Here is a 21,506-nt window from a genome sequence, read left to right as displayed (position 1 = left end):
AAATAATCATACAAATGCATATAATAACAAGATATAAAAAATACTGCTTGGAATGAACTGAAATAATAAAACTATTAAAATACTTTACCTACAAAATTAGCATTAAGGGCAAAAATATTAGAAGCTGCCTCTCCACATTAAGTGGCATATACTCTAATATTTGGGAGTGAAAACTATTCTCAATAATTTGATAACTTTTCAATTGAAAATTTGTACTTTACAAATGTACATGTAAAATAAAATAAGTATCTCATCAATAAGATACTGCTTAGTATGGAAAGTAAAATTTCTAACTGATTTAAAGCTCTACATTAAAATTTTTTTAATAAAACAATTCCTTCAAATAAATAAGAACATCATCTATGTATGAGAGCTTTCTCTTCAATGGTCCTTGTTCTCTTCTTTTCCTAATACTTCTACTAAATGTTACAACTATACCAATATACCAGGAAACACAGCAATACTATGTAACTGATTTTTCAAGAAAAGTATCACAAAATTTCAGGGAGAAAAAAATTTCTTCACACAAACAGTGCTAGAAAAATTGGATAGCCATATGGAAAAATAAAACCTCACCCTCATTCTACATATTCAAAAGTTAACTCAAAATATATCACAGATCTAAATGTAAAAGGTCACTATAAAATTTACACAACACATAGAATATCTTTGTGACCTCAGAAAAAAGGTTTCTTAGCTAGGATTAAAACTGAAAACTTCTCTGCTTAAAAGACACTGTAAATATAAAGAAAAGACAAACCACAGATTGAATGCAAATATTCTTAATACATATACTTGACCAAAAAAACTTGTCCAAATTCATTAAGGAAAAAAGTCTTACAGCTCTTTACTAAGAGAAAAAAACAAAACAAAAATCCCTAAGATATTTACAGACACTTTACAAAAGAAGATAAAAAAAACATGGTCCAAATGAAATGTTAATGGGGAAATTTATAACTATGTTTACATTAAAAAACAAGAAGGTTCTCATTAATCTAACTTTAGAGGTTAACAAACTAGAAAAAGAAGAACAAACTACACCCAAGGCTAGTAGTTGCAAAAAGGAGATAATAAAAATCAAAACAGAGATAAATAAAATAGGGAATAGAAAAACCTAAAGAAAAAAAATCACTGAAAATCAAAGCTGGTTCTTAAAAAAGAACAAAATTGACAAACCTTTAGCTAGGAGGACTAAGAAACAAGAAGAACCAAATTACTGAAATCAGAAATAGAAGTGGGACCATTTCAACTAATTTTACAGAAATAAAAAAGATTTTAAGAGAGTACTACAAACAACTGTTACGTCCCCAAACTCAATACACTATACAAAATTAACAAATTTCTAGAAACACAAAACTTATAAAAATTCAATAAAAAAGAAACAGAAAATCTGAACAGACTTATAACTAGTGAGGAGATTGATTCCATTATCAAAAATCTCCCAAAAAAGAAAAGTCCTGGACCTGACAGCTTCACTAATAAATTCTAACAAACATAAAGAAGAACTAATGCCAATAATCCTCAAACTTTCCCAAAAACTGAAGAGGGAACTCTGTAACTCATTTGATGAAGCAAGCATTAACTCTGATACCAAAGCCAGACAAAAGACACTACAAGAAAATTACAGGCTAATATTCTTTATGAATATTCATGTAAAAGTCCTCAACAAAATATTAGTAAACAGAATTCAGCAATATAGTAAAAGGATGACCAAGTGGGATTTACTCTTAGAATGCAAGGATAGTTTGACATATGAGCACTGATCAATGTAAATACTCCATATTAACAAAATGAAGGAAAAGACTACATTATCTTGATTACTGATGAAAAAAGCATTTGACAAAATTCAACACCCTTTTATGATAAAAAATACTCAATGAAATAGGAACAGAAGGAAACTAGTGCAACATAATAAACAAAAGTCATATTGAAAAACTCAGTGAAAATCATACTCAATGGTGAAAGACTGAAAGCTTTTCTTCTAAGATCAGGAGCAATGCAAGGACAATTGCTTTCATCACTTCTATTCAATACCATAGAGTTAAGTTTCGGCCTGAGCAATACACACAAAAAATAAAAGGCATCAAAATTAGAAAGGAAGAAGTAAATTTATCTGTTTGTTACTGATGCAGAAAACCCTAAAGACTCCATGTAAAACCTGTTAAAACTAATAAATGATCTCAGCAAAGTAGAAGGATACAAAGTCAACACACAGAATTCAGTTGTACACGAACAACGAACAATATGAAAAGGCAATGACAGAAACAATTTCATTTAAAATAGCATCCAAAAGAATAAAATACCTAGGAAGGAACTTAACCAAGGAGCTGAAAGACTTCTACAATGAAAGCTAAAAAAGTTGCTCAAAGAAATTAAAGACAAATAAATGGAAACATATCCTGCATTTATGGACTGGAAGACTTATTATTAAAATATCAATACCATCCAAAATCACTGCAGATGGTGACTGCAGCCATGAAATTAAAAGACGCTTACTCCTTGGAAGGAAAGTTATGACTAACCTAGATAGCATATTCAAAAGCAGAGACATTACTTTGCCAACAAAGGTCCATCTAGTCAAGGCTATGGTTACTCCAGTGGTCATGTATGGATGTGAGAGTTGGACTGTGAAGAAAGCTGAGTGCTGAAGAATTGATGCTTTTGAACTGTGGTGTTGGAGAAGACTCTTGAGAGTCCCTTGGACTGCAAGGAGATCCTACCAGTCCATTCTAAAGGAGATCAGTCCCGGGTGTTCTTTGGAAGGACTGATGCTAAAGCTGAAACTCCAATACTTTGGCCAACTCATGCGAAGAGTTGACTCATTGGAAAAGACTCTGATGCTGGGAGGGTTTGGGGGCAGGAGGAGAAGGGGATGACAGAGGATGAGATGGCTGGATGGCATCACCCATTCCATGGACATGGGTTTGGGTGAACTCTGGGAGTTGGTGATGGACAGGGAAGCCTGGCGTGCTGCAATTCATGGGGTCACAAAGAGTCGGATATGACCGAGCGACTGAACTGAACTGAACCACCCAAAGTGACCTACAGATTCAGTGCAATCCCTAACAAAATCCTAATGATGATTTTTGAAGAAACAGAAAAATTCATTCTAAAATTCACAAGGAATCTCAAGGAACTCCAAACAGACAATCTTGAAAGAAAAGGACAAACCTGGAGGACACACACTTTCTCATTTAAAAACTTACTACAAAGTTACAGTAACTGATACCAGTGAAGTACTGGCATAAAGATAGCTTTAAAAAAAGAATGGAACTGAGAGCCCCAAAACAAACCCTCATCTATATGGTTAAATGATTTTTGATAAGGATGCCATGAACATTCACTGTGGCAAAAGGAGTCTTTTCACAGAAAGATGGTGGAAACCTGCATCTCCACATGCAAAAGAATGAAGTTGAACCTTTACCTAACAACAATTAACTCAAAGTGAATCAAGGATCCAAATATAAGACCTAAAAAACAATAAAAATCTTGAAAGAAAACACAGAACCAAAGGGTCATGACACTGTATTTAGCAATGATGTCTTGGAGAGTATACCAAAAACTCAAGTAACAAAAGGAAAAACAGAAAAATTGGACTTCATGAAAATTTAGTTTGTGAATCGTAAGACTATTCACAGTGTTCTTTAATATATTGAGAGATACATTATGAATAGTGGATCTCAGTCAATCTGAAAGCAATTTATGTCTCAGGCAAACTAGCCATCTCAAGCGTTGCGAAGCTACAATGTGTGCCATATGGTAGTAAATTTTTCTTAATACTTCATAAAAGTATCCATAATTTTAAAGCAAAACAGAGAAAATCTTTAGCACATGATTACCTGTAAACTTTATTCAAAGAAAACACATAAGTTTTTAAGCAAAAGTCCTATGAACTACATATAACTATTCTAAAATTTTTAAATTCTCTCACTTTGTCTGAGAACTAAAAGGCACCTTATAATTCTGAAAGAGTAGTGAGAAAACTAAAACACAACAATAAAACACAACAAAAGACATCCGAGTTTTAAAAGTCAAAAAACAACAATTACTATTGCAGAGGTATTTATTCTAAGAAGGAAAATATCTGTAGCAAAATATGTAAAATAAAAATGGCAAAGAAGTATTGAAACCAATGGTAAGATTAACAAAATCTTAACAGATAGCAATACCTGTCTTAAAAAGTATATATTTTTTAATATACTGGATGCAGCAGCACTCAATAATAAATCAAGAACATCTGACTCCTGGACTCTAAAGTAATTCTAAAAAACAAGTACTAAGAAATTAATTTTTGAATGCAATGTTTTATAATGCTATTCTGCTTTGCTGGAGGTCAGGAAACGAGCATACCTTCCATTTCAGACAAAACTAGATTACAGAATTTGGTCCATAATTATGAATTTTAAAATATTCCACAAGTAAGCAATTTTATTTTCCTAATATTATAGGACAGTGCTTCTTCAAGTTAACAGAAGTACTATTTCCTAAAACTTCCATTTTGTTAAAGATCAATAATTTTGTAAAATACTATTAAAAAATACTGTATCAATGTCCAATTGCTATAAAAATTTCTAAAGGCTTACTCTCAAATTCTGTACCTATTTCATTGCAGACCAGTCACAAATGGTCTGGAAATATATTTTTGAGTAGTGCTGCTTAAAGGAAAAAATGGTCAAAACAAAACAAAGAATATTTTCAAAAAACTAAAGACATAAACCAAGTTTTTCTTAAAAACCATCCCAAATTTTAAGACTATATAAACATTAATATATAACTTACCAAGCTAAAGAAAAAATGTTCATGAATTATAGTTCAGCACCATTAATATTAGCACTTAAAATTTGTACAGAGTTGACACTGAGAACTCTTACTGAATAATTAGCTCACCAGATTCCTTATTTTTCCTTAAATTTATTTCTACTGTACTCCACCCTCCTTTACTACAATAAAGTTTGCAGGAAAAGTTACACTTGCAAGTGGTTCATGGATTTGGCTTATAGAAGTGGCAATCAGCTACTGTAACTGGTTGAAAGGGTGAATTTTCACTTACCACAGTCCAGGATTCCTGCTCTTTTGGCTCTAGAATTCCAGAATTAAAAATTTCTAACAACTGTTGAAGTCCTCCAGCAGCAACAAACTGTAAGCAATTGCAAGAGTATGGTAAGAGGAAAGCAGCTACATAATGCAGTAAAATCTGCTTTTTAATTCAGTGACTGGATGTGTGTTTATGTCTGTGTGTGTAAGTAAAATACTATATATCTTTCATTTAGGAAATTATTCTTTGGCTTAAATAACCAATATAACTTGTATACAATAAAGTAACAACAGCTAATTTTCAACAATTTTTTGAAAAGATTCTTACAAAAATCTATATACATACTTTGTATTCCATTAACCATTTAATTTCAGGCACTGGGATGTCCTAACACAGTACTCTAATGAAGGAAAAAAAAGTGCTAAAAACAGAAGCACCAAGGCCTTAAATAATCTCAGTTTATTAATGTGATTAAAGTAATATATAATTTAAAAATCATGCTTTATTTAAATGATACGTTACTTTAAAACAATAATTATGGTACCTACTTTTGGTACACGAGATCAATTATTTTTACCAAGACACTGTAAAACATGTATAATCAAACCTTGCAACTCCAGGAATTTTTACTGTTTTCCACTTGATCCTCACTTGAATCATCTGAATCTGGATAGAGATCACTATAACTTCCCTGTGGGAATGGCAAAAATAAATAAGGAAGGGTGGCAGGAGGATTAAAAGATAATGTACTCTGGAATTTTGCTCCAGAGAGAAAACAAGCATTTGATGATAATAATGGAAATGCAGTCACCGTTGACTCTCTCCTTATTCTTCTGTTAGGTTTTCCCAGTGCTTCAATAATTTCCAGGGCATATAACAGCTTGTGAGCACTTTTAATTTTGAGCAGTTCTTTCCAATTAAGTCCATCATTGCTCTTAAATTAAAAAAAGAAAAAAGGTTTCTCAAACCAACTTACTAAGAGAACCACACCTCCTCCCCAAACCCAGGGGCGGGGCGGGATGGTGAAGACTAAAGAAACTGACACTATATATAAAAACTCAAATATTACATATACGAAGGGCAATATATAATTGGAACTAACCATATGCTTAAAATACCAATTATTCCTTAAATTTTGCTAAAATTAATATATAATAGCAGCATAGGAAAAAAATATATCTGTTATCCTCCAAAACAGTTGAGGTAATTTACCATCTTCTGAATAAAAAACACACAGCCTAACTGAATGTGTCAACTTTTAAGGATACAGTAGTACAGTGTGTATATAATATTTATGTGACACCTACCCATTTAAAAAGTCATATACAAACACACAAACTTTAAAATATTATTCTACTCTCAATTTATAAGTGCTATTCACACTTAGTGTGCACGCTGGACAATGTTATTTACAGAGCTACAATGAGTCAACTCCCATTTTCTAGGCCCAATTTCTTCAAAGTGAATGCCTTAAAATCACGTAAAGAATCACCTAAAGTGAAGTTGCTCAGTCGTGTCCGACTCTTTGCAACCCCATGGACTGTAGCCCATCAGGCTCCTCAGTCCATGAAATTTTCCAGGCAAGAGTACTGGAGTGGGTTGCCATTTCCTTCTCCAGGGGATCTTCCCAACCAGGGGATCAAACCCGGGTCTCCCGCATTGCACGCAGACGCTTTACCGTCTGAGCCACCAGGGAAGCCCTGAAAAATTTAACATGTATTAATATTTCCAGAGGCATGACCTCACATGTATTAATATATCTTTGTAAAGATGTCTGTTAAAATTAAAGATTATTTTTAAAAGTTACATAATAAGGGGTTACTTAGTGCAAGTACCAACAGAACACCTATTGAACTAATTCAGAACTAATTCAATAGGTGTTCTGTTCTGAATTAGACATCTTTACAAAGATACATTAATACTTAATACATGTGAGGTCATGCCTCTGGAAATATTAATATAAATTTCTTTGCCTCCCTTTTTCTCTATTTCTACCAGTTGTCATGTATAAGCAGCCAAAATAAGCACTGATGCAAATATCATTAAACCTTGGTGTATTTTCTCTAAACGTTACTTTTTGTTGTCAAAAACAAAGCAATATTCAGAACATACAGTAATATGAAAAAACACTAATATAAAGGCAAATTTACTGTTTACAGAGATAACTTTAGAGACCATTCTTGCCTTATATATAGCCCATATTACGCAAGCTCACTAGTAATTAAATATATGAACTTTAAAATGAAGTGGCACTTTTTAACCTATTAAATGGGCAAAATTTTACTGAGGTTACAGGTTAACAACCAATCTCATATACTACCAGTAGAAATGTAAACTGTATCATCCTCCAGGGAAGTAAAAATATTTTGTGAACTTACCTGTTCATCTGAGATATTCTGGAATGCCATCAACATGTTAGGACATGTAGGAAGAAGCATCAGTAGCTCCCATACACGCCTGGAAAGGTTTTCTGCGTGAAGATGAAGTTCTTCACATCTTAAGCTCTACAAAAATAAGAATAACTGCTTATCAAAACAGATCAGTTTTTTAATTAATCTAAACAATTTCAATCTGCATCAAATCACTCTCAAGTTTGATAATATATTAAAATCTTACTTTAAAGTGAGAATAAACCATTTTTTACACAGTAAAGTTAGTTATGTCAAAGCAGTGGTTTTTCAACTTGTTACTGAACGCTTTTCTAGGAAAAAGTGACCTGCAACTCTGGCCACTTTCCTCAGAAAAACTTTTCAAACAGAAGTGAAAATATTTTATGAAATCATCCAAATAAATTTCAATCAGACTATCACCTATCTCCTCTTTGCAGACCACTATTCCAAGAATGACAAAAAGCTGGTTAATTAAATCCCTGACCTTCTATTTGGGGAAAGAGTACACCTATTTCTCTTATGTTCCTAATTCATATCTTATATTTCAAGCAGAGATAAAAGAAAAGCAAACACTTTTAAAGAACCTACTTTTTTCCATTATCACTTGTTAAATTTGAATTATCTAAGGTACGAGATAACAGTACGCTAAACAATATTGCAAAAAGTATTAAAAAAAGAGTCGGACACGACTTAGTAACTGAACAAAAACCACAATGTAAGAAATAGGCAAGTTTTGGGGTTTTTGTGTTTTGGTTTTGTTTCTTAATTAAAGAACAACCCTAAGAGGTAAACAAGCAATGAAAGCTAAAATATACGGTTTTGGAATTTTCCAGAGTATGAGTTTGTACTCATTATTCTACTACTAGCTGCTGTCACATAATGATTTTGAGGTATTCACCAAGCCTAAGAGATGCCAAAGGAATATCCTTACACATCTACAAAAAATAAAAATCCAGTTCTTTCTGTATAATGGCATAAAGCTAATGTACTTTGAAGGTAAGAGAATTTTAGAGATGAAATTTCAAGATAAACTTTGCTTTACACAGACCTAATGAAAAAAGAGAAGCAACCCACGTTAATACTGTTAGTTTAGTTGAAGACAAGGCACTGACAGGTCTTCGGTAAAATAGAATTCATTCCTTTGTAAATACCCAGTTTGAAAAAGAGAAGGAAGGGGAGAGGGAGGGAAACGAGGAAGGGACTGAACTCTGCAGCAGATGATCTAGAGAGGAAAATAAAAATCTTCCAAGTGTACATGACTATGATCTACATTGTGACTAGAAGGCCACACAATGTCATACATAGTCAAGATCCATTATGTTTTTGGTAATCGTCTTCAAGACTGAACCAGTCTAGTACAACAAAGAAACTCCACACCATCAACTGCATACTGGTCATGATGTTCAATAATTTATCTGTCCAAAACGAATGTTTTCTCTCTGGTTTAGGCCTCACATGGTGAATTACAATGGGCTACTAACTGGTATGCCGACCTCTGGTCTGTTTTCTCTTAACATAATCCTCCAAACTAACATCTGAACTGTGACTTTTTGTTGCTTTAAAATCTTCCATGATAATAACAATCCATTTTAATACAAATAAAACCTCTTAAGGTCTTTTGTAGTATGGGTTACAATCTGTCTTTCTGTCCTTATATTTGAATTACATCATAATCACACTCCCAGTTTTTCAAATTTTTGTTTCCTCCTTTATGCTCCCATAACACACTTCATAGATTACTAGCACCCTCCTCAAAAAATCAGGAAGTTCTTATACTTATCTTTTACTCTTAAACTAGCCATACAACACTGACATGAAGTAAAAGGTTATTAAGTATGGCATAAAATTTAAAGGTGAGGAAATGGAGGTTTAAGACATCTATTATTATCAAGATTATTCTGGTTGAATAAAAAGGGGATTTCTTGGGAATTTAAGAGTGTGCCACCACAAAAGAAACCAGGTTATGGGGAACAGATGACTCAATTTGCTAATTCATGAGCAAATACATTGTGGAAATGTAGAAAGAAGCCACTTAACATTCTTAGCGAAGAACTCTGTTAGCCTAACATAGAAAAGTCATAAAGGCACCAGTCTGCCAATCTCAAAATGATGATTCTTCCAAGAAAGATGGTCCCCTGAAATAGAATGGTGGCAGTGAAAATAAATTAAGAGGACAACAGGTCAAAACATCAGGTGTGGCAGACGGGATCAGGAGGAGGGACAGACTCGGCTTCAGGAAGAAGATAAGAAGAGATGGAGTCCAGGTTTCTGACTTGAGGAACTGGGTAGATTCCATTTCAATGAAGGAGAATGGATGCCTGCGGGACATCAAGTGCAAGTGTTAAGTAAGCAACTGAATGTTTAAGTTTGGAACTCAAGAGGTTTGGTCCGGAGAAGTGAGTTTGAGAGTTAGCACTAAAAAGATGGTATTCAAAGTCAACTTTTTTTAATTATTTATTTTTTATTGAAGGATAATTGCTTTACAGTATTGTGTTGGTTTCTAACCAAATAAAGTCAATTCTTCCTCCGTGTACTACTTCCATGCTAGTACATGAGGTTCCTTATTGTTTTTTCTATCCCTGTCAAACAAACCTATTACCTTTAAAAGGAAAATTAAGATATATGTCTCTCCCTCTGATTAAAATACTTCAGTGGTAGACTTCCCTGGTAGGCCAGTGATTAACAATCCTCCTGCCAATGCAAGGGATATGGGTTCCATCCCTGGTCCGGGAAGATTCCACATGCCTCAGGGCGAATAAGCTTGTGTATCAAAACTACTGAAGCCCAAGGCCCTAAGAGCCCAAGCTGCACAAAAAAAGAAGTCACTGAAATGAGAAGCCCATGCGCTATAACAAGGGATCAGCCCAGTTGCTTGCTGCAACTAGAGAAAGCCCATGCTCACCAACAAAGACTCTAAATAAATAAATATAGATAAATAAATTAATAAAATTTGAAAACAAAACATCATTCCAATGCTTCCATTTTGAGTGAACTGGAAACAGCTTGCAAAGGCCAGCTTAGCTGTTTACCTTTTCATTTCATTTCCCTCATTTCACTCTCCCACTACCCTCCTCACTCTACTTACTGGCTCCCAAACAATTCCCAGACCTGCCTAACTCCTTATTATCAAGGGCTTCAGGAATCAGTCTACTCTATATCCAAATTATTCTTCATTCTCTTTATTTAGTAGCCTCCTTTTCATCTTGAAAGCTGAAGTTTATATGGTCTCCCTCAGAGAAACCTTCCTTGACCAAACATTAATAATATATAAATGTTGTTGTTCAGTTGCTCAGTCGTGTCAGACTTTTGTGACCCCCATGGGATGCAACACACCAGGCTTCCCCATCCTCCACAATCTTCCAGAGTCTGCCAAAACTCATGTCCACTAGACAGTGATGTCAATCAACCACCTCATCCTCGGCTGCCCACTTCTCCTCCTGCCCTCAATCTTTCCCAACATCAGGGTCTTTTCCAATCAGTTGGCTCTTCACATCAGGTGGCCAAAGTACCAGAGCTTCAATATCAGTCCTTCCAATGAATATCCAGGGTTCATTTCCTTTAGGATTGACTCCTTGACTTTAGGTTTGATCTCCTTGCTGTCCGAGAGACTCTCAAGACTCTTCTCCAGTGCCACAGTTCCAAAGCATCAAGTCTTCAGTGCTCAGCCTTCTTTATGGTCCAACTCTCACACCCACACATGACTACTGGAAAAACCGTACTTTGACTATATGGACATTTGTTGGCAAAGTGATGCCTCTGCTTTTTAATGTGCTAACTAGGTTTGTCATAGCTCTTCTTCCAAGGAGCAAACATCTTTTAATTTCATGGGTTTTGTCTATCACCAGTCTCTAATGTCAAGTCATGACAACTATGTCTACCTAAAACTGTTTATCTGTTAGTTTACTTGAAACTGTTAGGCATGGCAATTATCCATCTTCCCCACTGGACTCAATGAAGGCTGAAACTGTGTCTGTTTTAATCCTTGTATAATAGTACTTAAAACAACATGCCTGGGATATTAGGCACTTAAATACTTAATGAATTAATAAATGGATTCTTTGGTTTTATTGACATTTAAGAGATTACTGAGAGCATTGTTTTCCACTCAACAAAGACAAAACAAGATTTTGTGAAAATAAAATGATATAGTCACCTCACTATCTTCGACTGCCATTTTTCCTGAGGGTGGTTTAAATGATGCGAGCATCTCTAATAAATCAAAAAGAGTAGTTAAATGAGGTTCTTGTAAGAGCAAAAGCATTGGAATGTTGTCCTTTTGAGGGGGTGGTAGGCAAGATGCTGGCAGCTGAACACCTTCCCCTTTCCGTTCTCTCCTTGGTGCACCCAGAGATACGAATACCATCTATAAAAACAGGAGCAACAGGGGAGGAAAAAAAAATCAACATATAGTCAGACATATTAAGTTTTTGGTTTAATAAATCTGTGATGTAGAAAATAACTTCCCTTACAATTTTAACAAAAGTTAAGACTGATTTTGAACTATACCTCAACTAAACAACTACTGACTGTAAGTCAAAAGATAATTAAAACTCAAACCACATTTATGTTTACCTGCATATCCTTAAAACCAAGCTCATGAAGTGCTTTTTCATCATAATCTGTTGTTAATTCATGTCCAGAAGAAATCATCCTGACAGGTCCCATAAGGCCTCCTTAAAAAACAGCAGAAAATGAAAGTCAACTTTTTGTAAAAGTTAATTTATCTGCCAACATGAATACATGGTTATAGCAATTAATTCCACTGAACATTAAGCTTAAATATAATTCTTGAGCAAAGTGGAAATGGTGCTAAGCATGCTTCCTGCATAATTTGCTATTGTCCGAGGTTAGCCTTAGGCAGTTAGAAATTCTAAGAAAGTCCTCCTTTAGCACCAGTCTAATTAGATCAATTTCTGCTTGCTTAATAATATGAAAAATTTACAATTAAAAAAACACTACAGAGCTTTCTGAGAACCTACAGCATTTCCCCTCAGTAATATGTGAGACCCAGATTCATTAATGCTTTAGTTCACAAGTAATCAGCATGTATTTAAAATGATCCAGTTCTCTCTTCCCAATTATTACCCAACAAAACAAAATAAAATAGAATATAGGACACACATAAAGTTCTGGCATGAAATGAAAAAAGATGAGCTACAACATTCTACATTACAGTAAATTCAATGACCTCAATAGACTGAGACAATTCATTTCTAGAATGCATAAGTCCTCTTTGCTGCCTACATCTCCATTTCCCACCATCATCCATACCAAAATATGCTTTAGTTGCCCAAGCATGTTTTTTCTTTAAAGCACCAGTATGTTCCCATCTCAAGGTCTGCTCCACCCCAGAAATTCATACGGATCATTTCCACAATTCAAGTTTTTCACAAAATGTGAGCTCTAAAAGGCCTTCATCCTAAATCTAAAGAGCTGCATCTCACTCTTAACCCCTTACTTTGCTTTATCATTTTTTATAGCACTTATTAGTATCTGATATTTGTCTCTCATTAAAAAAAAATAATAATAAGTTCCACAAAGCATGTATGTATTCCCAACATTAGAACAGCAGGTATTCAAATTACTGTTTAATCCATGAAAAAAATTTTAAAGAAAATGCTTGATAGAGGAAGAAAATTAAGTAAAATGATGAAACAGCTGATGAATAAACTTAAGTATTATTAAATTTTATTAACTTAATGTAGGAAAAGTCCACTGGATAGGCATAAAAACAACTACTTTCAGTAATGAATGAAGCAGGACTACTGCTTTCCATAATGACATACAACATTTTAAAAATACATTTTCCTTCCACTCCAGAAAATTCTATCAGAAAATATTTCTGGTAAGGAAAGTGGGTTCCTCTAGTAAGATTCATTTCAATTATTTTCCTTAAGTATAACTGCTGTGCAGCACAATTGCTAATTGTTGTGTAGCTAAATCTAAGATTCTTAGCCTTCTTGCCATTTCTTAACCTAGAAACCCTGGTCCTCCCAGTGGTTTGATGAATATTCAATCCTGTATCTTCTGAATATTCCTATAGTGTATTGGGTGTGTGCACACACATGTGTGTGTAAAAAAAGACTTTAAATTCATCCTGATTATTAGAAAGAAACAGAGTTTTTCTTTCTGCCCAAAGAATATTTCTTTGTTACCTATTGTGATTTATTTCACAACTCTTCAAGAGATCATAATGTTGTAGTTTTTAAATGTATATTAGCTAATATTAAAATTCATCTATTATCCTTTTAACCTCTCAGAACTTATAATACTGTTTTGTTTCTTCACACAGTTTATTATTCAGAGTAGTTTCATCCAATTTAAAGTAAAACTTCATTCAGATTTAAGTAAAATATATTAGGAAAGAAATTAACTTAGCATCTCTACAATATTTTATACATAGAAATGCTAGGTATAATCACTTATTCAGGTGTTCATTCACATATCTCAGAAAGTTTTATTCTCATATATTACACAAACACAGTAATGAAGAGTACCCTAACTAAGGACTTTCCTAGCAGTCTAGTGGCTAGGATCCAGTGTTTTCACTGCTGTGGCCCTGGGTTCAATTCCTGTTTGGGGAGATTCCACAAGCCACATGACAAAAAAAAAAAAAAAGTACCCTAAATAATGTTTAAAAAATTGTTTCAAAGTACTTGATATCTTTAGCTTCCTATTTATCATCATATGACTTGCAAATCATCACTGAGTTCCTTCTTCTGATACTGTTTTATCTAAATCAGTTATTTAGCAGAAAGTAAATGCTTAAGAAAAACATGAGCTACTACATGGAACAGAAATTCTATACTAAACCTTTAATACTTTGGTAGATTTTTATTAAATTTCTCTGTTATTGTGATAATCTAATACAATCCATAACTTGATCTTTTTACAACAGTTGATAAAATATCCTTGGTTGTGTTGGATTGCTAAGATAATATGGAGTTGATTTGCTTCCTCTTTCCTTCTAAATACCCTAAGCATGCATGACTTCATTCCAAAATACAACTAAGATGGCTAGTACTTTACTTAGGATTCAGGTTTCTATTTGATATGTGAGTTAGGCTTATACATTGTGTACACCCTTTAATTATAATTGATAAATTGGTTTTTAGAGTTAACTGAGCAGCTTTCTATCTTCCACTACTTTTAAGAGGATTTTTAACCTAAGAACTGCTTATTCCTTAACAGTTCTGAAAAAATTTGCTATCTTTTAAAAATTCAGTATCTTAATGCAACAAATTGGAAACAACAAACAAGGAAGGAACAAGAAAAGGAAACAAGAAATCTTAAAAATTCTTAGGTTATGATGCTATGTTAAACAACATTCATCTAATTTTAAGCCTCTGGAACTGCAATGAAGTAAATTTTTATAATTCTACAACTATCTGACAGAGAAAAAAGGGAATAGATAATACAGGTTTGCAAGCTGGCAATCAAATGAACTTACAGTAACCATCAAGACCTGAAAAAGATAAATCCTAAAGCAGACACAAAATTATAATCTATAATCTTATTTACACTGATTTGGCAGAGGAACAAGATCAACACCTGACAAAGAAGGAAAAGAGAAGAGTGAAGTAAGGGGTAGAAAGAGAACAAAAAGAAAGAGAAAAGGGAAAGGAAAAACAGCGCCTCAGTGATCTATGAGGCACTAACACTGCTAAACTTCATCAGAGGTCCAGAAATTATGGTGAGACTAAGGGGGTAAATTTTTCTTAAAAACATATAACGGCTAATCTTTTTCAAATTTGATAAATATTACAAATACACAGGCCTAAGAAGCTGAACTAAATCCAAACTGCATGAACGTAACAAGGCACATTAATAATCTCACTGCTGAAAATCAACATTAAAGAAACATATTTAAAACCAAGCACAGTTAGAAAGACATACTGTATATAAGATAAGAAAAATGACAGACTTTTAGTCAGAAATTCTGCAAGCCAAATGATAACTGGCAATCTTTTACAAAGTTCTGAAAAGAATTTCTTTACCTAGAAATCTATATCCAGTGAAAATTTCTTTCAAAAATGAAGGCAAAACAAACTTTTTATTCAAACAATAAAAGCTTGAGAAAATTACTAGATCTGCAATATAAACATTTTTAAGCGAAATTTATTATAAAGAAGAAGAAAGATAAGTGGAAATTTCTCAATCTACACAAAAGGAATGAAGAATGCCAGAGGTGTGTGTGTGTGTGTATAAGGTAAAAGATGAGATAAAGTTAACAGAAAATAATTGGTAATTAGCTAAGCATTCTAATTAAAATGCACACACCGTCACTCTGGATTTTTAAAGATCCAATGATTAAGGGAAAACACATCAATATTCTCAAAAAAATACGTTAAGATATCAGGAGTATGCTGAGGACAAAAAAAAAAAGAGAGAGAGATGTCAGATATTAAAAGCACCACTGCAAAAATGAAAAACTCAAAAAAACTTCAAAATAAAGTTGAAAACATATCTAAGAAAGCTAAGACTCAAAGAAATGAAACATAGGGAAGAAAAGATAAATAAATTAGAAATAGTCCAAGAAATGAAACATGTAAAGAATTTCTAGAAAGAAATGATAAAATAGGACACAGAAAGTAACTCAAGAAAATTTCCCCAAACTAAAAGATACAAGTTGCCAAACTAAAAGGGACCTCTGAATATAAAGTACCCATTACAGTTGCTGAAAATAGATCCATACTCAGGCATAGTATTGTAAAACAGGCACAAGAAGGTTCAATAAGCTCTGGAAAAGGGGAAAAAATATTAACAGGATGTATAAAAACTACCAGAAATCAATATGGCTTCAAAATTTGAAACAGCAACAGAACCATGAAGTGCATTAATATCTCTAAAATTCTGAAACAAAATTATTTCTGACCTAGAATTCTATACTTAGCCAAATTACCATTTAAAGTATCAGAAATATATTTTCGATCAGTCAAAGAATCTCTCAAGAAGTTACTGGATAATTTGCACTATATTCCAGTCAAATAAAAAAAAGTGAACCAATAAGGAAGGTATGGGATATTGAAAACAGAATAGTCAACACATGAGAAAGACAAAAATTACAAGGAGGATGATAACGGAGAGCCAACTACTGTAAGTCAGATGTGGAAAACAATCAATAGGATCAGTGTCACTAGAAAAACGTATTCCTGAGGGCCAAAAGACCAAATCTCTGCTACTTTCACAATACTTTCTCTATCTAAGGAAGGAATGCAAAAGTGAACTGGGCCCAGAATCTTTATCTCTACTCGGACTGTCAAGTCTCTACTCTAACCTTCAAGTCCTATCATCAAAGAGAAGAAATTTCATTTTGAATAAAAAGATCAGAAAAAGAAAAGACTATTCTGTTGAGTATTTCAGCATCTTCTCAACATCATAGCACTAAGATATGTCTTCACTGTGCCAAGACCTAAACTTGAGAACTTTCCCACTGATAACCTTCGATGAGGCTTTATAATACATCTTTTCGGATTCCCTGGTCGCTCCAGACAGTAAAGAATCTGCCTGTAATGCAAGAGATCTGGATTCAATTCCTGGGTTGGAAAGCTCCCCTAGAGAAGGGAATGGCTACCCACTCCAGTATTCTTGCCTGGAGAATTCCATGGACAGAGGAGCCTGGCAGGCTACAGTCCATGGGGTTGCAAAGAGTTAGACAGGACTGAGCGACTAACACTTTCACTTCTTACTAAAGAGATGAAAGTATACCTTCTTTAGCTTGCATTTTCTGTGACCCTTTGCCTAACAAGAACATACTCCCTTTTCCTTAATCCATCAAGTTTCTCTGTGCTTATGTTTCACAGAACTAAATACATCCTTTAGGAAAAGATACACTGGAGGTAAAGCTATAAAGAATATTAAAAAAAAAATCAAGATAGTGTTAAGGGGAAGAGGAAATGATGATATCAGGGAGGGACACACAACTAGCTTCTAATAATGTTCTAGCCCTTATTCTTGGTGGTAGGTGCACTGGTGGTTCATTTTATTATTACTCATTTCATACTCTCTTTATATACATTGCAATGTAACAAAAATATACTTTTTGATCTGAAAATTCCATAACTAGATATTTAGCCAACTCCTGTGAGATAATGTATGTATTAAGAATACTCTGTATAACACTATAAAATCAAAAGAAAAGAAACTACTTAAATATCCCTTAATAGAGAATAGGTAAAATAAATCATGGTACCACCATACTACAGACAATATAGATCTTGAAAAGAATGAGGTAACTTTCTATATTTAACTATATGGAATGTTCTCTAAGATAATAAGCACAATGAACAAGGGATAGAAGAGTATAAACTGAATGCTACTATACTTGTGTTTTAAGTACACAGCTGACACCTGAACAACAAAGGTTTGAACTGTGCAGATCCATTTATATGCAGGCTTTTTTCAACAGTAAATTCTAGAGTACTACCTGATTCTCAGCTGATGGAATCCACAGATGCAGAACTATGGATATGAAAGAACAGTGGGTATGAAGAGCCAATCATAAGTTATACATGGATTTTTGATTGTGCAGAGGGTTGGTGTCCCTAACCCCCATATAACTCAAGGGTCAATAAATATCTTGTTATCTCTTGAAAAATATCTAAGAAAATCTGCCTCAGGAGAAGGGAAATGGGGAGATTCAGAGATAGGATTAGAAGGGAGATTTTCAACATCTACTCCTCTATCAAGAATACTCACTAATTATTTAAAAACAGTTTAAGATTTCTAATATATTTAAAATGTACATATGATTTCATCTTAAGCACAGTGTAGTAAAACTGTTGGCTCCTTACTAAAAGAGACAAAAGAATTATCTGCTCACAGGCAGGTTATAAGTCTTAAAAAGCAGCTTTTAAAACTTCAAGATTTTCTTCCACTAATGTTATCAATCAAAGTGACATTACCAGGTAGGCATTTTAAAATATGTATTTAGCCTATTATCATTCAGACCTTTAACCTGTAAGTAAAACGTAACAGCTTTTCTGGTTGCTCCTCTGAATAGCCCCTATTTTATGTGCTATGTAAAGACACTAAAAGGGAGTAATCAAATACGCCTTTCAGGCTCACATGAAAATTTCTTAATATGATACTTTTTTTGAGGAAAGGAGAGATGCATAGGTGGGAACTCAATGATGTATTGTTTTCATACGCTTCAAAAAATATATCAAAATAGCAAAAAAAAAAAAAAAACCAAAAAACTACTGAGTAAAACTGGGTACTTAGAGAAGCAACCCACTCCAGTATTCTTGCCTGGAAAATCCCAAGGACAGAGGAGCCTGGCAGGCTACAGTCCATGGAGTTGCAAAGAGTCAGACACTACTTAAAGTGACTAACACTTTCACTTTTAAAGTTGGATTCTAGGTGGTGTATGGACACAAACTTATTAATTCCCACGCTGCTTATCAAATAACCTACAAAAGCAGATTTTTTTTTTTTTTTGAGAATAATGAGTACAAGTGTTTGCAAATAACATCTTTTAAAAAAAATGAAAAAGATAACTATTAACTCTTGCCTAAGAATTGATGGCACCATACCTAGGGTGGGAGGGGAGGAGTCATGAACACGGCTCATAGTCTTTACTTAAAGAAGTAAAGGTTTGAAGTCAATATATGATAGAACCTAGAAAATAGAAAAATTTGAACTGATGGACTTACCAGGAAACTCTCCTTTTCGGCTGCTTTGACCAAACTCCTGAAGCTGAGCTTGTTGATTTATTTGTTCTTTCTGTAAATTTTCATACCAATGAGTTACTTCAGCCCTAAGATCTGCTACCTGGTCACTAGGATACATTTCAATAGTCATCTGAAACATGAGATGCAACCAATTTAAAAATACAAAAAGAACATATATTTGAACTGGGAAATGTTATTAATTTGGAAACTAAAACTATGTAACTACCTTATCAGGAAGTCCAGCTGGCTGGCAAACAACCCTTAGCGGCAGGGACTGTTTGTCACTCAGTGCTTTCAAATGACTACTAATGCCCGTGCCTTCAATTTGCCACTGTCTGAGATGATATGCAAACCTAGAACACAAAAACCACATCGAGGAAGGGTATCATTTTAAACTATTTTAATGTTACAGAAGTTTTCGCTATTTTACAAAATGAAAGAGCCCACAAAAGGGTCCAAAACACTACAGTTTATTCTACAACATTAAATTTAAGTTTGGATTCATGATAATGAATCAAACTCAAATGTGTAAATATAGTTGAGTGCCTTAAAAATTAGTTTCCAAGAAAAATTACCAAAAAAAAAAAAAAGGCCCATTAAGAATATTATAGGGTTTTTTTTTTGTTTTTTGTTTTTTTTTTAACAAGAGGGAGGGAGGACTGGGGAGTAGCAGACAGGAGGAATTTAAAGAAACAAATTAATCCGGTAAGTGAAACAGCAAGCTGTCAATCCTATTTTCAAAGGAAGACAAAAGGTATTAGGAAAGATTTTTCAAAGAGAGAACTGTATTGCAGTAAATATATGTTAACCAGCCTAACAACTTTGAGAGCGGATTCCATGACTGCTAAAAACATAAAATGAATAATAAAGATTAATATATCAAAGGAGACAGGCAATTAAGCATGACACTAAATATTAATTTTCTAACTGATTTTCAGTTGAACACAGGATCCAGGGTACCTCAATGTATTTAAGGAAAAAAAAAAAATCAATGTCTAAACTAATCAGCAATTCTGGAATAAAAGGGCAAGTAAGCAAATAAATGTACTTGATTTCCAAGATGTGATCCAATGTTCACCTTCTATGAGCAAAAGAGTAATCAATCTTTTGGAGCCTGATAATTCTTAAGTAATGAGGGGGTTATCTGGTGTACTAGCAATGTCTGGCAATCTTCTACCTACTATATGCCAATAACATTGCCTTCTCCCTTAAGCTGTGATAATCAAAAATGTCTCCAGGAATTACCTAATGTTCCCAGAGAAACAAAATCATTTCTGGTTGAGAACCACTGTTAAGATTATAACCTTATCTCTTTTTAAAAAGAAAATCCTTTGAAAAAGACATTTTTATTTACTCTTTTAATTATAAGGAATATATAAGTGCAATAATTACTTTATATTTTCATTTTATAAATGTTTAGGCAATTTTAAATTAGAAACAGCAATCTTTTAAAACAACATTTTTAATTATTCTTTTAATATAAAGAATAAACATAATAATTACTTTATGTTTTCATTTTATAAATGTTAGGCAATTTTTAATTAGGAGTAGCACTAAGCACATTAAGCACCTGAAACTGTATGATACTATACAAGGATTTGCTTGAAAATTCCTATATAATTTTTTAAAACCAGCTCTCAGTTTTTGAATGTTCAATTGTTTCCTAGATTCTTTACTTGCCACCCAAAAAGTATATTATTTAGCACCAACATTAACTTTTAGAGGAAAACATAAACAAATACAAAGGTTTCTATTAAGGATATTATAATAATCAATTTTCTTCAGTTTGAAAAAGTTTGTACACCTGAGAAGGAACTTTTGAACTAAAATTCATTAAACTGATAAAATGCACCACTGGAATCCTAGGAAAAATTTGTTTTAAAAGACTTTTAAATAAGCACCTATTTTAAAAACATGGGTTAACGCTATATGAGGACTGAGGGCTTGAACCAACAGGACTGTTTTGGTTTGCTGTTTGTAGACCCTGCAGCACAGAGAAAATTTTAGAAGACCATGTACTGTTATCATTAACAATAAATATCTGATAGGAAAGGGTAGATTATACAGACTCTGATTTTCTTTAGTATTATCTTAGTGTAATATCTGAATTTTATAATGAGTATGTATTAATTTTTTATTAATTTGAATAAGACATACCACATTTGCTTTTTTATTGTTAGCTTTTAAAGTGATAAAAATTATGAGGCAGTGTGAAGTTTCTGTTGAAAAAGACTCAAGACTTCCCTTACACATTCTTTAAAAACACAAGGAATTATTTAAGTAGAATTTCTACAATTTACAATCGTAATCAAAATAAGGAATTTTGCAAAGCCTAAATGTTTTAAATCACAGAGCCATGTTATTTATAAGGAATGTGTAGAAAATCTTTATTCAGTATCTTCTGACATT

At 33.4% G+C, this 21,506-nt stretch overlaps 1 protein-coding gene across 22 annotated transcripts in view; it reads right to left on the bottom strand.

The window, feature by feature from the left end:
• The window catches only part of USP34 (ubiquitin specific peptidase 34), a 242,438-nt gene that overhangs the window by 79,648 nt on the left and 141,284 nt on the right, over window positions 1–21,506 (bottom strand). For all 22 annotated transcript variants that reach the window (XR_015136757.1, XR_015136758.1, XM_086326450.1 and 19 more), the window contains 8 exons: window positions 19,324–19,450; window positions 19,080–19,227; window positions 11,998–12,098; window positions 11,579–11,788; window positions 7,414–7,539; window positions 5,847–5,969; window positions 5,643–5,726; window positions 5,051–5,137 (listed from right to left, as the gene is read on the bottom strand). Coding sequence is in view for 20 of the 22 variants with exons in the window: in XM_086326450.1 (XP_086182576.1) it covers window positions 5,051–5,137; window positions 5,643–5,726; window positions 5,847–5,969; window positions 7,414–7,539; window positions 11,579–11,788; window positions 11,998–12,098; window positions 19,080–19,227; window positions 19,324–19,450 (1,006 nt within the window). In the remaining 2 variants the exon portion in view is untranslated. The remainder of the gene's footprint in view (window positions 1–5,050; window positions 5,138–5,642; window positions 5,727–5,846; window positions 5,970–7,413; window positions 7,540–11,578; window positions 11,789–11,997; window positions 12,099–19,079; window positions 19,228–19,323; window positions 19,451–21,506) is intronic.

This window comes from Bos grunniens, chromosome 11 (assembly GCF_055505025.1).
Source record: "Bos grunniens cultivar Pamir isolate PY7600 chromosome 11, Bosgru_T2T1.0, whole genome shotgun sequence".
In the NCBI taxonomy this organism is placed as follows: domain Eukaryota; kingdom Metazoa; phylum Chordata; class Mammalia; order Artiodactyla; family Bovidae; genus Bos; species Bos grunniens.
This window is presented reverse-complemented; position numbering and strand designations above follow the sequence as displayed.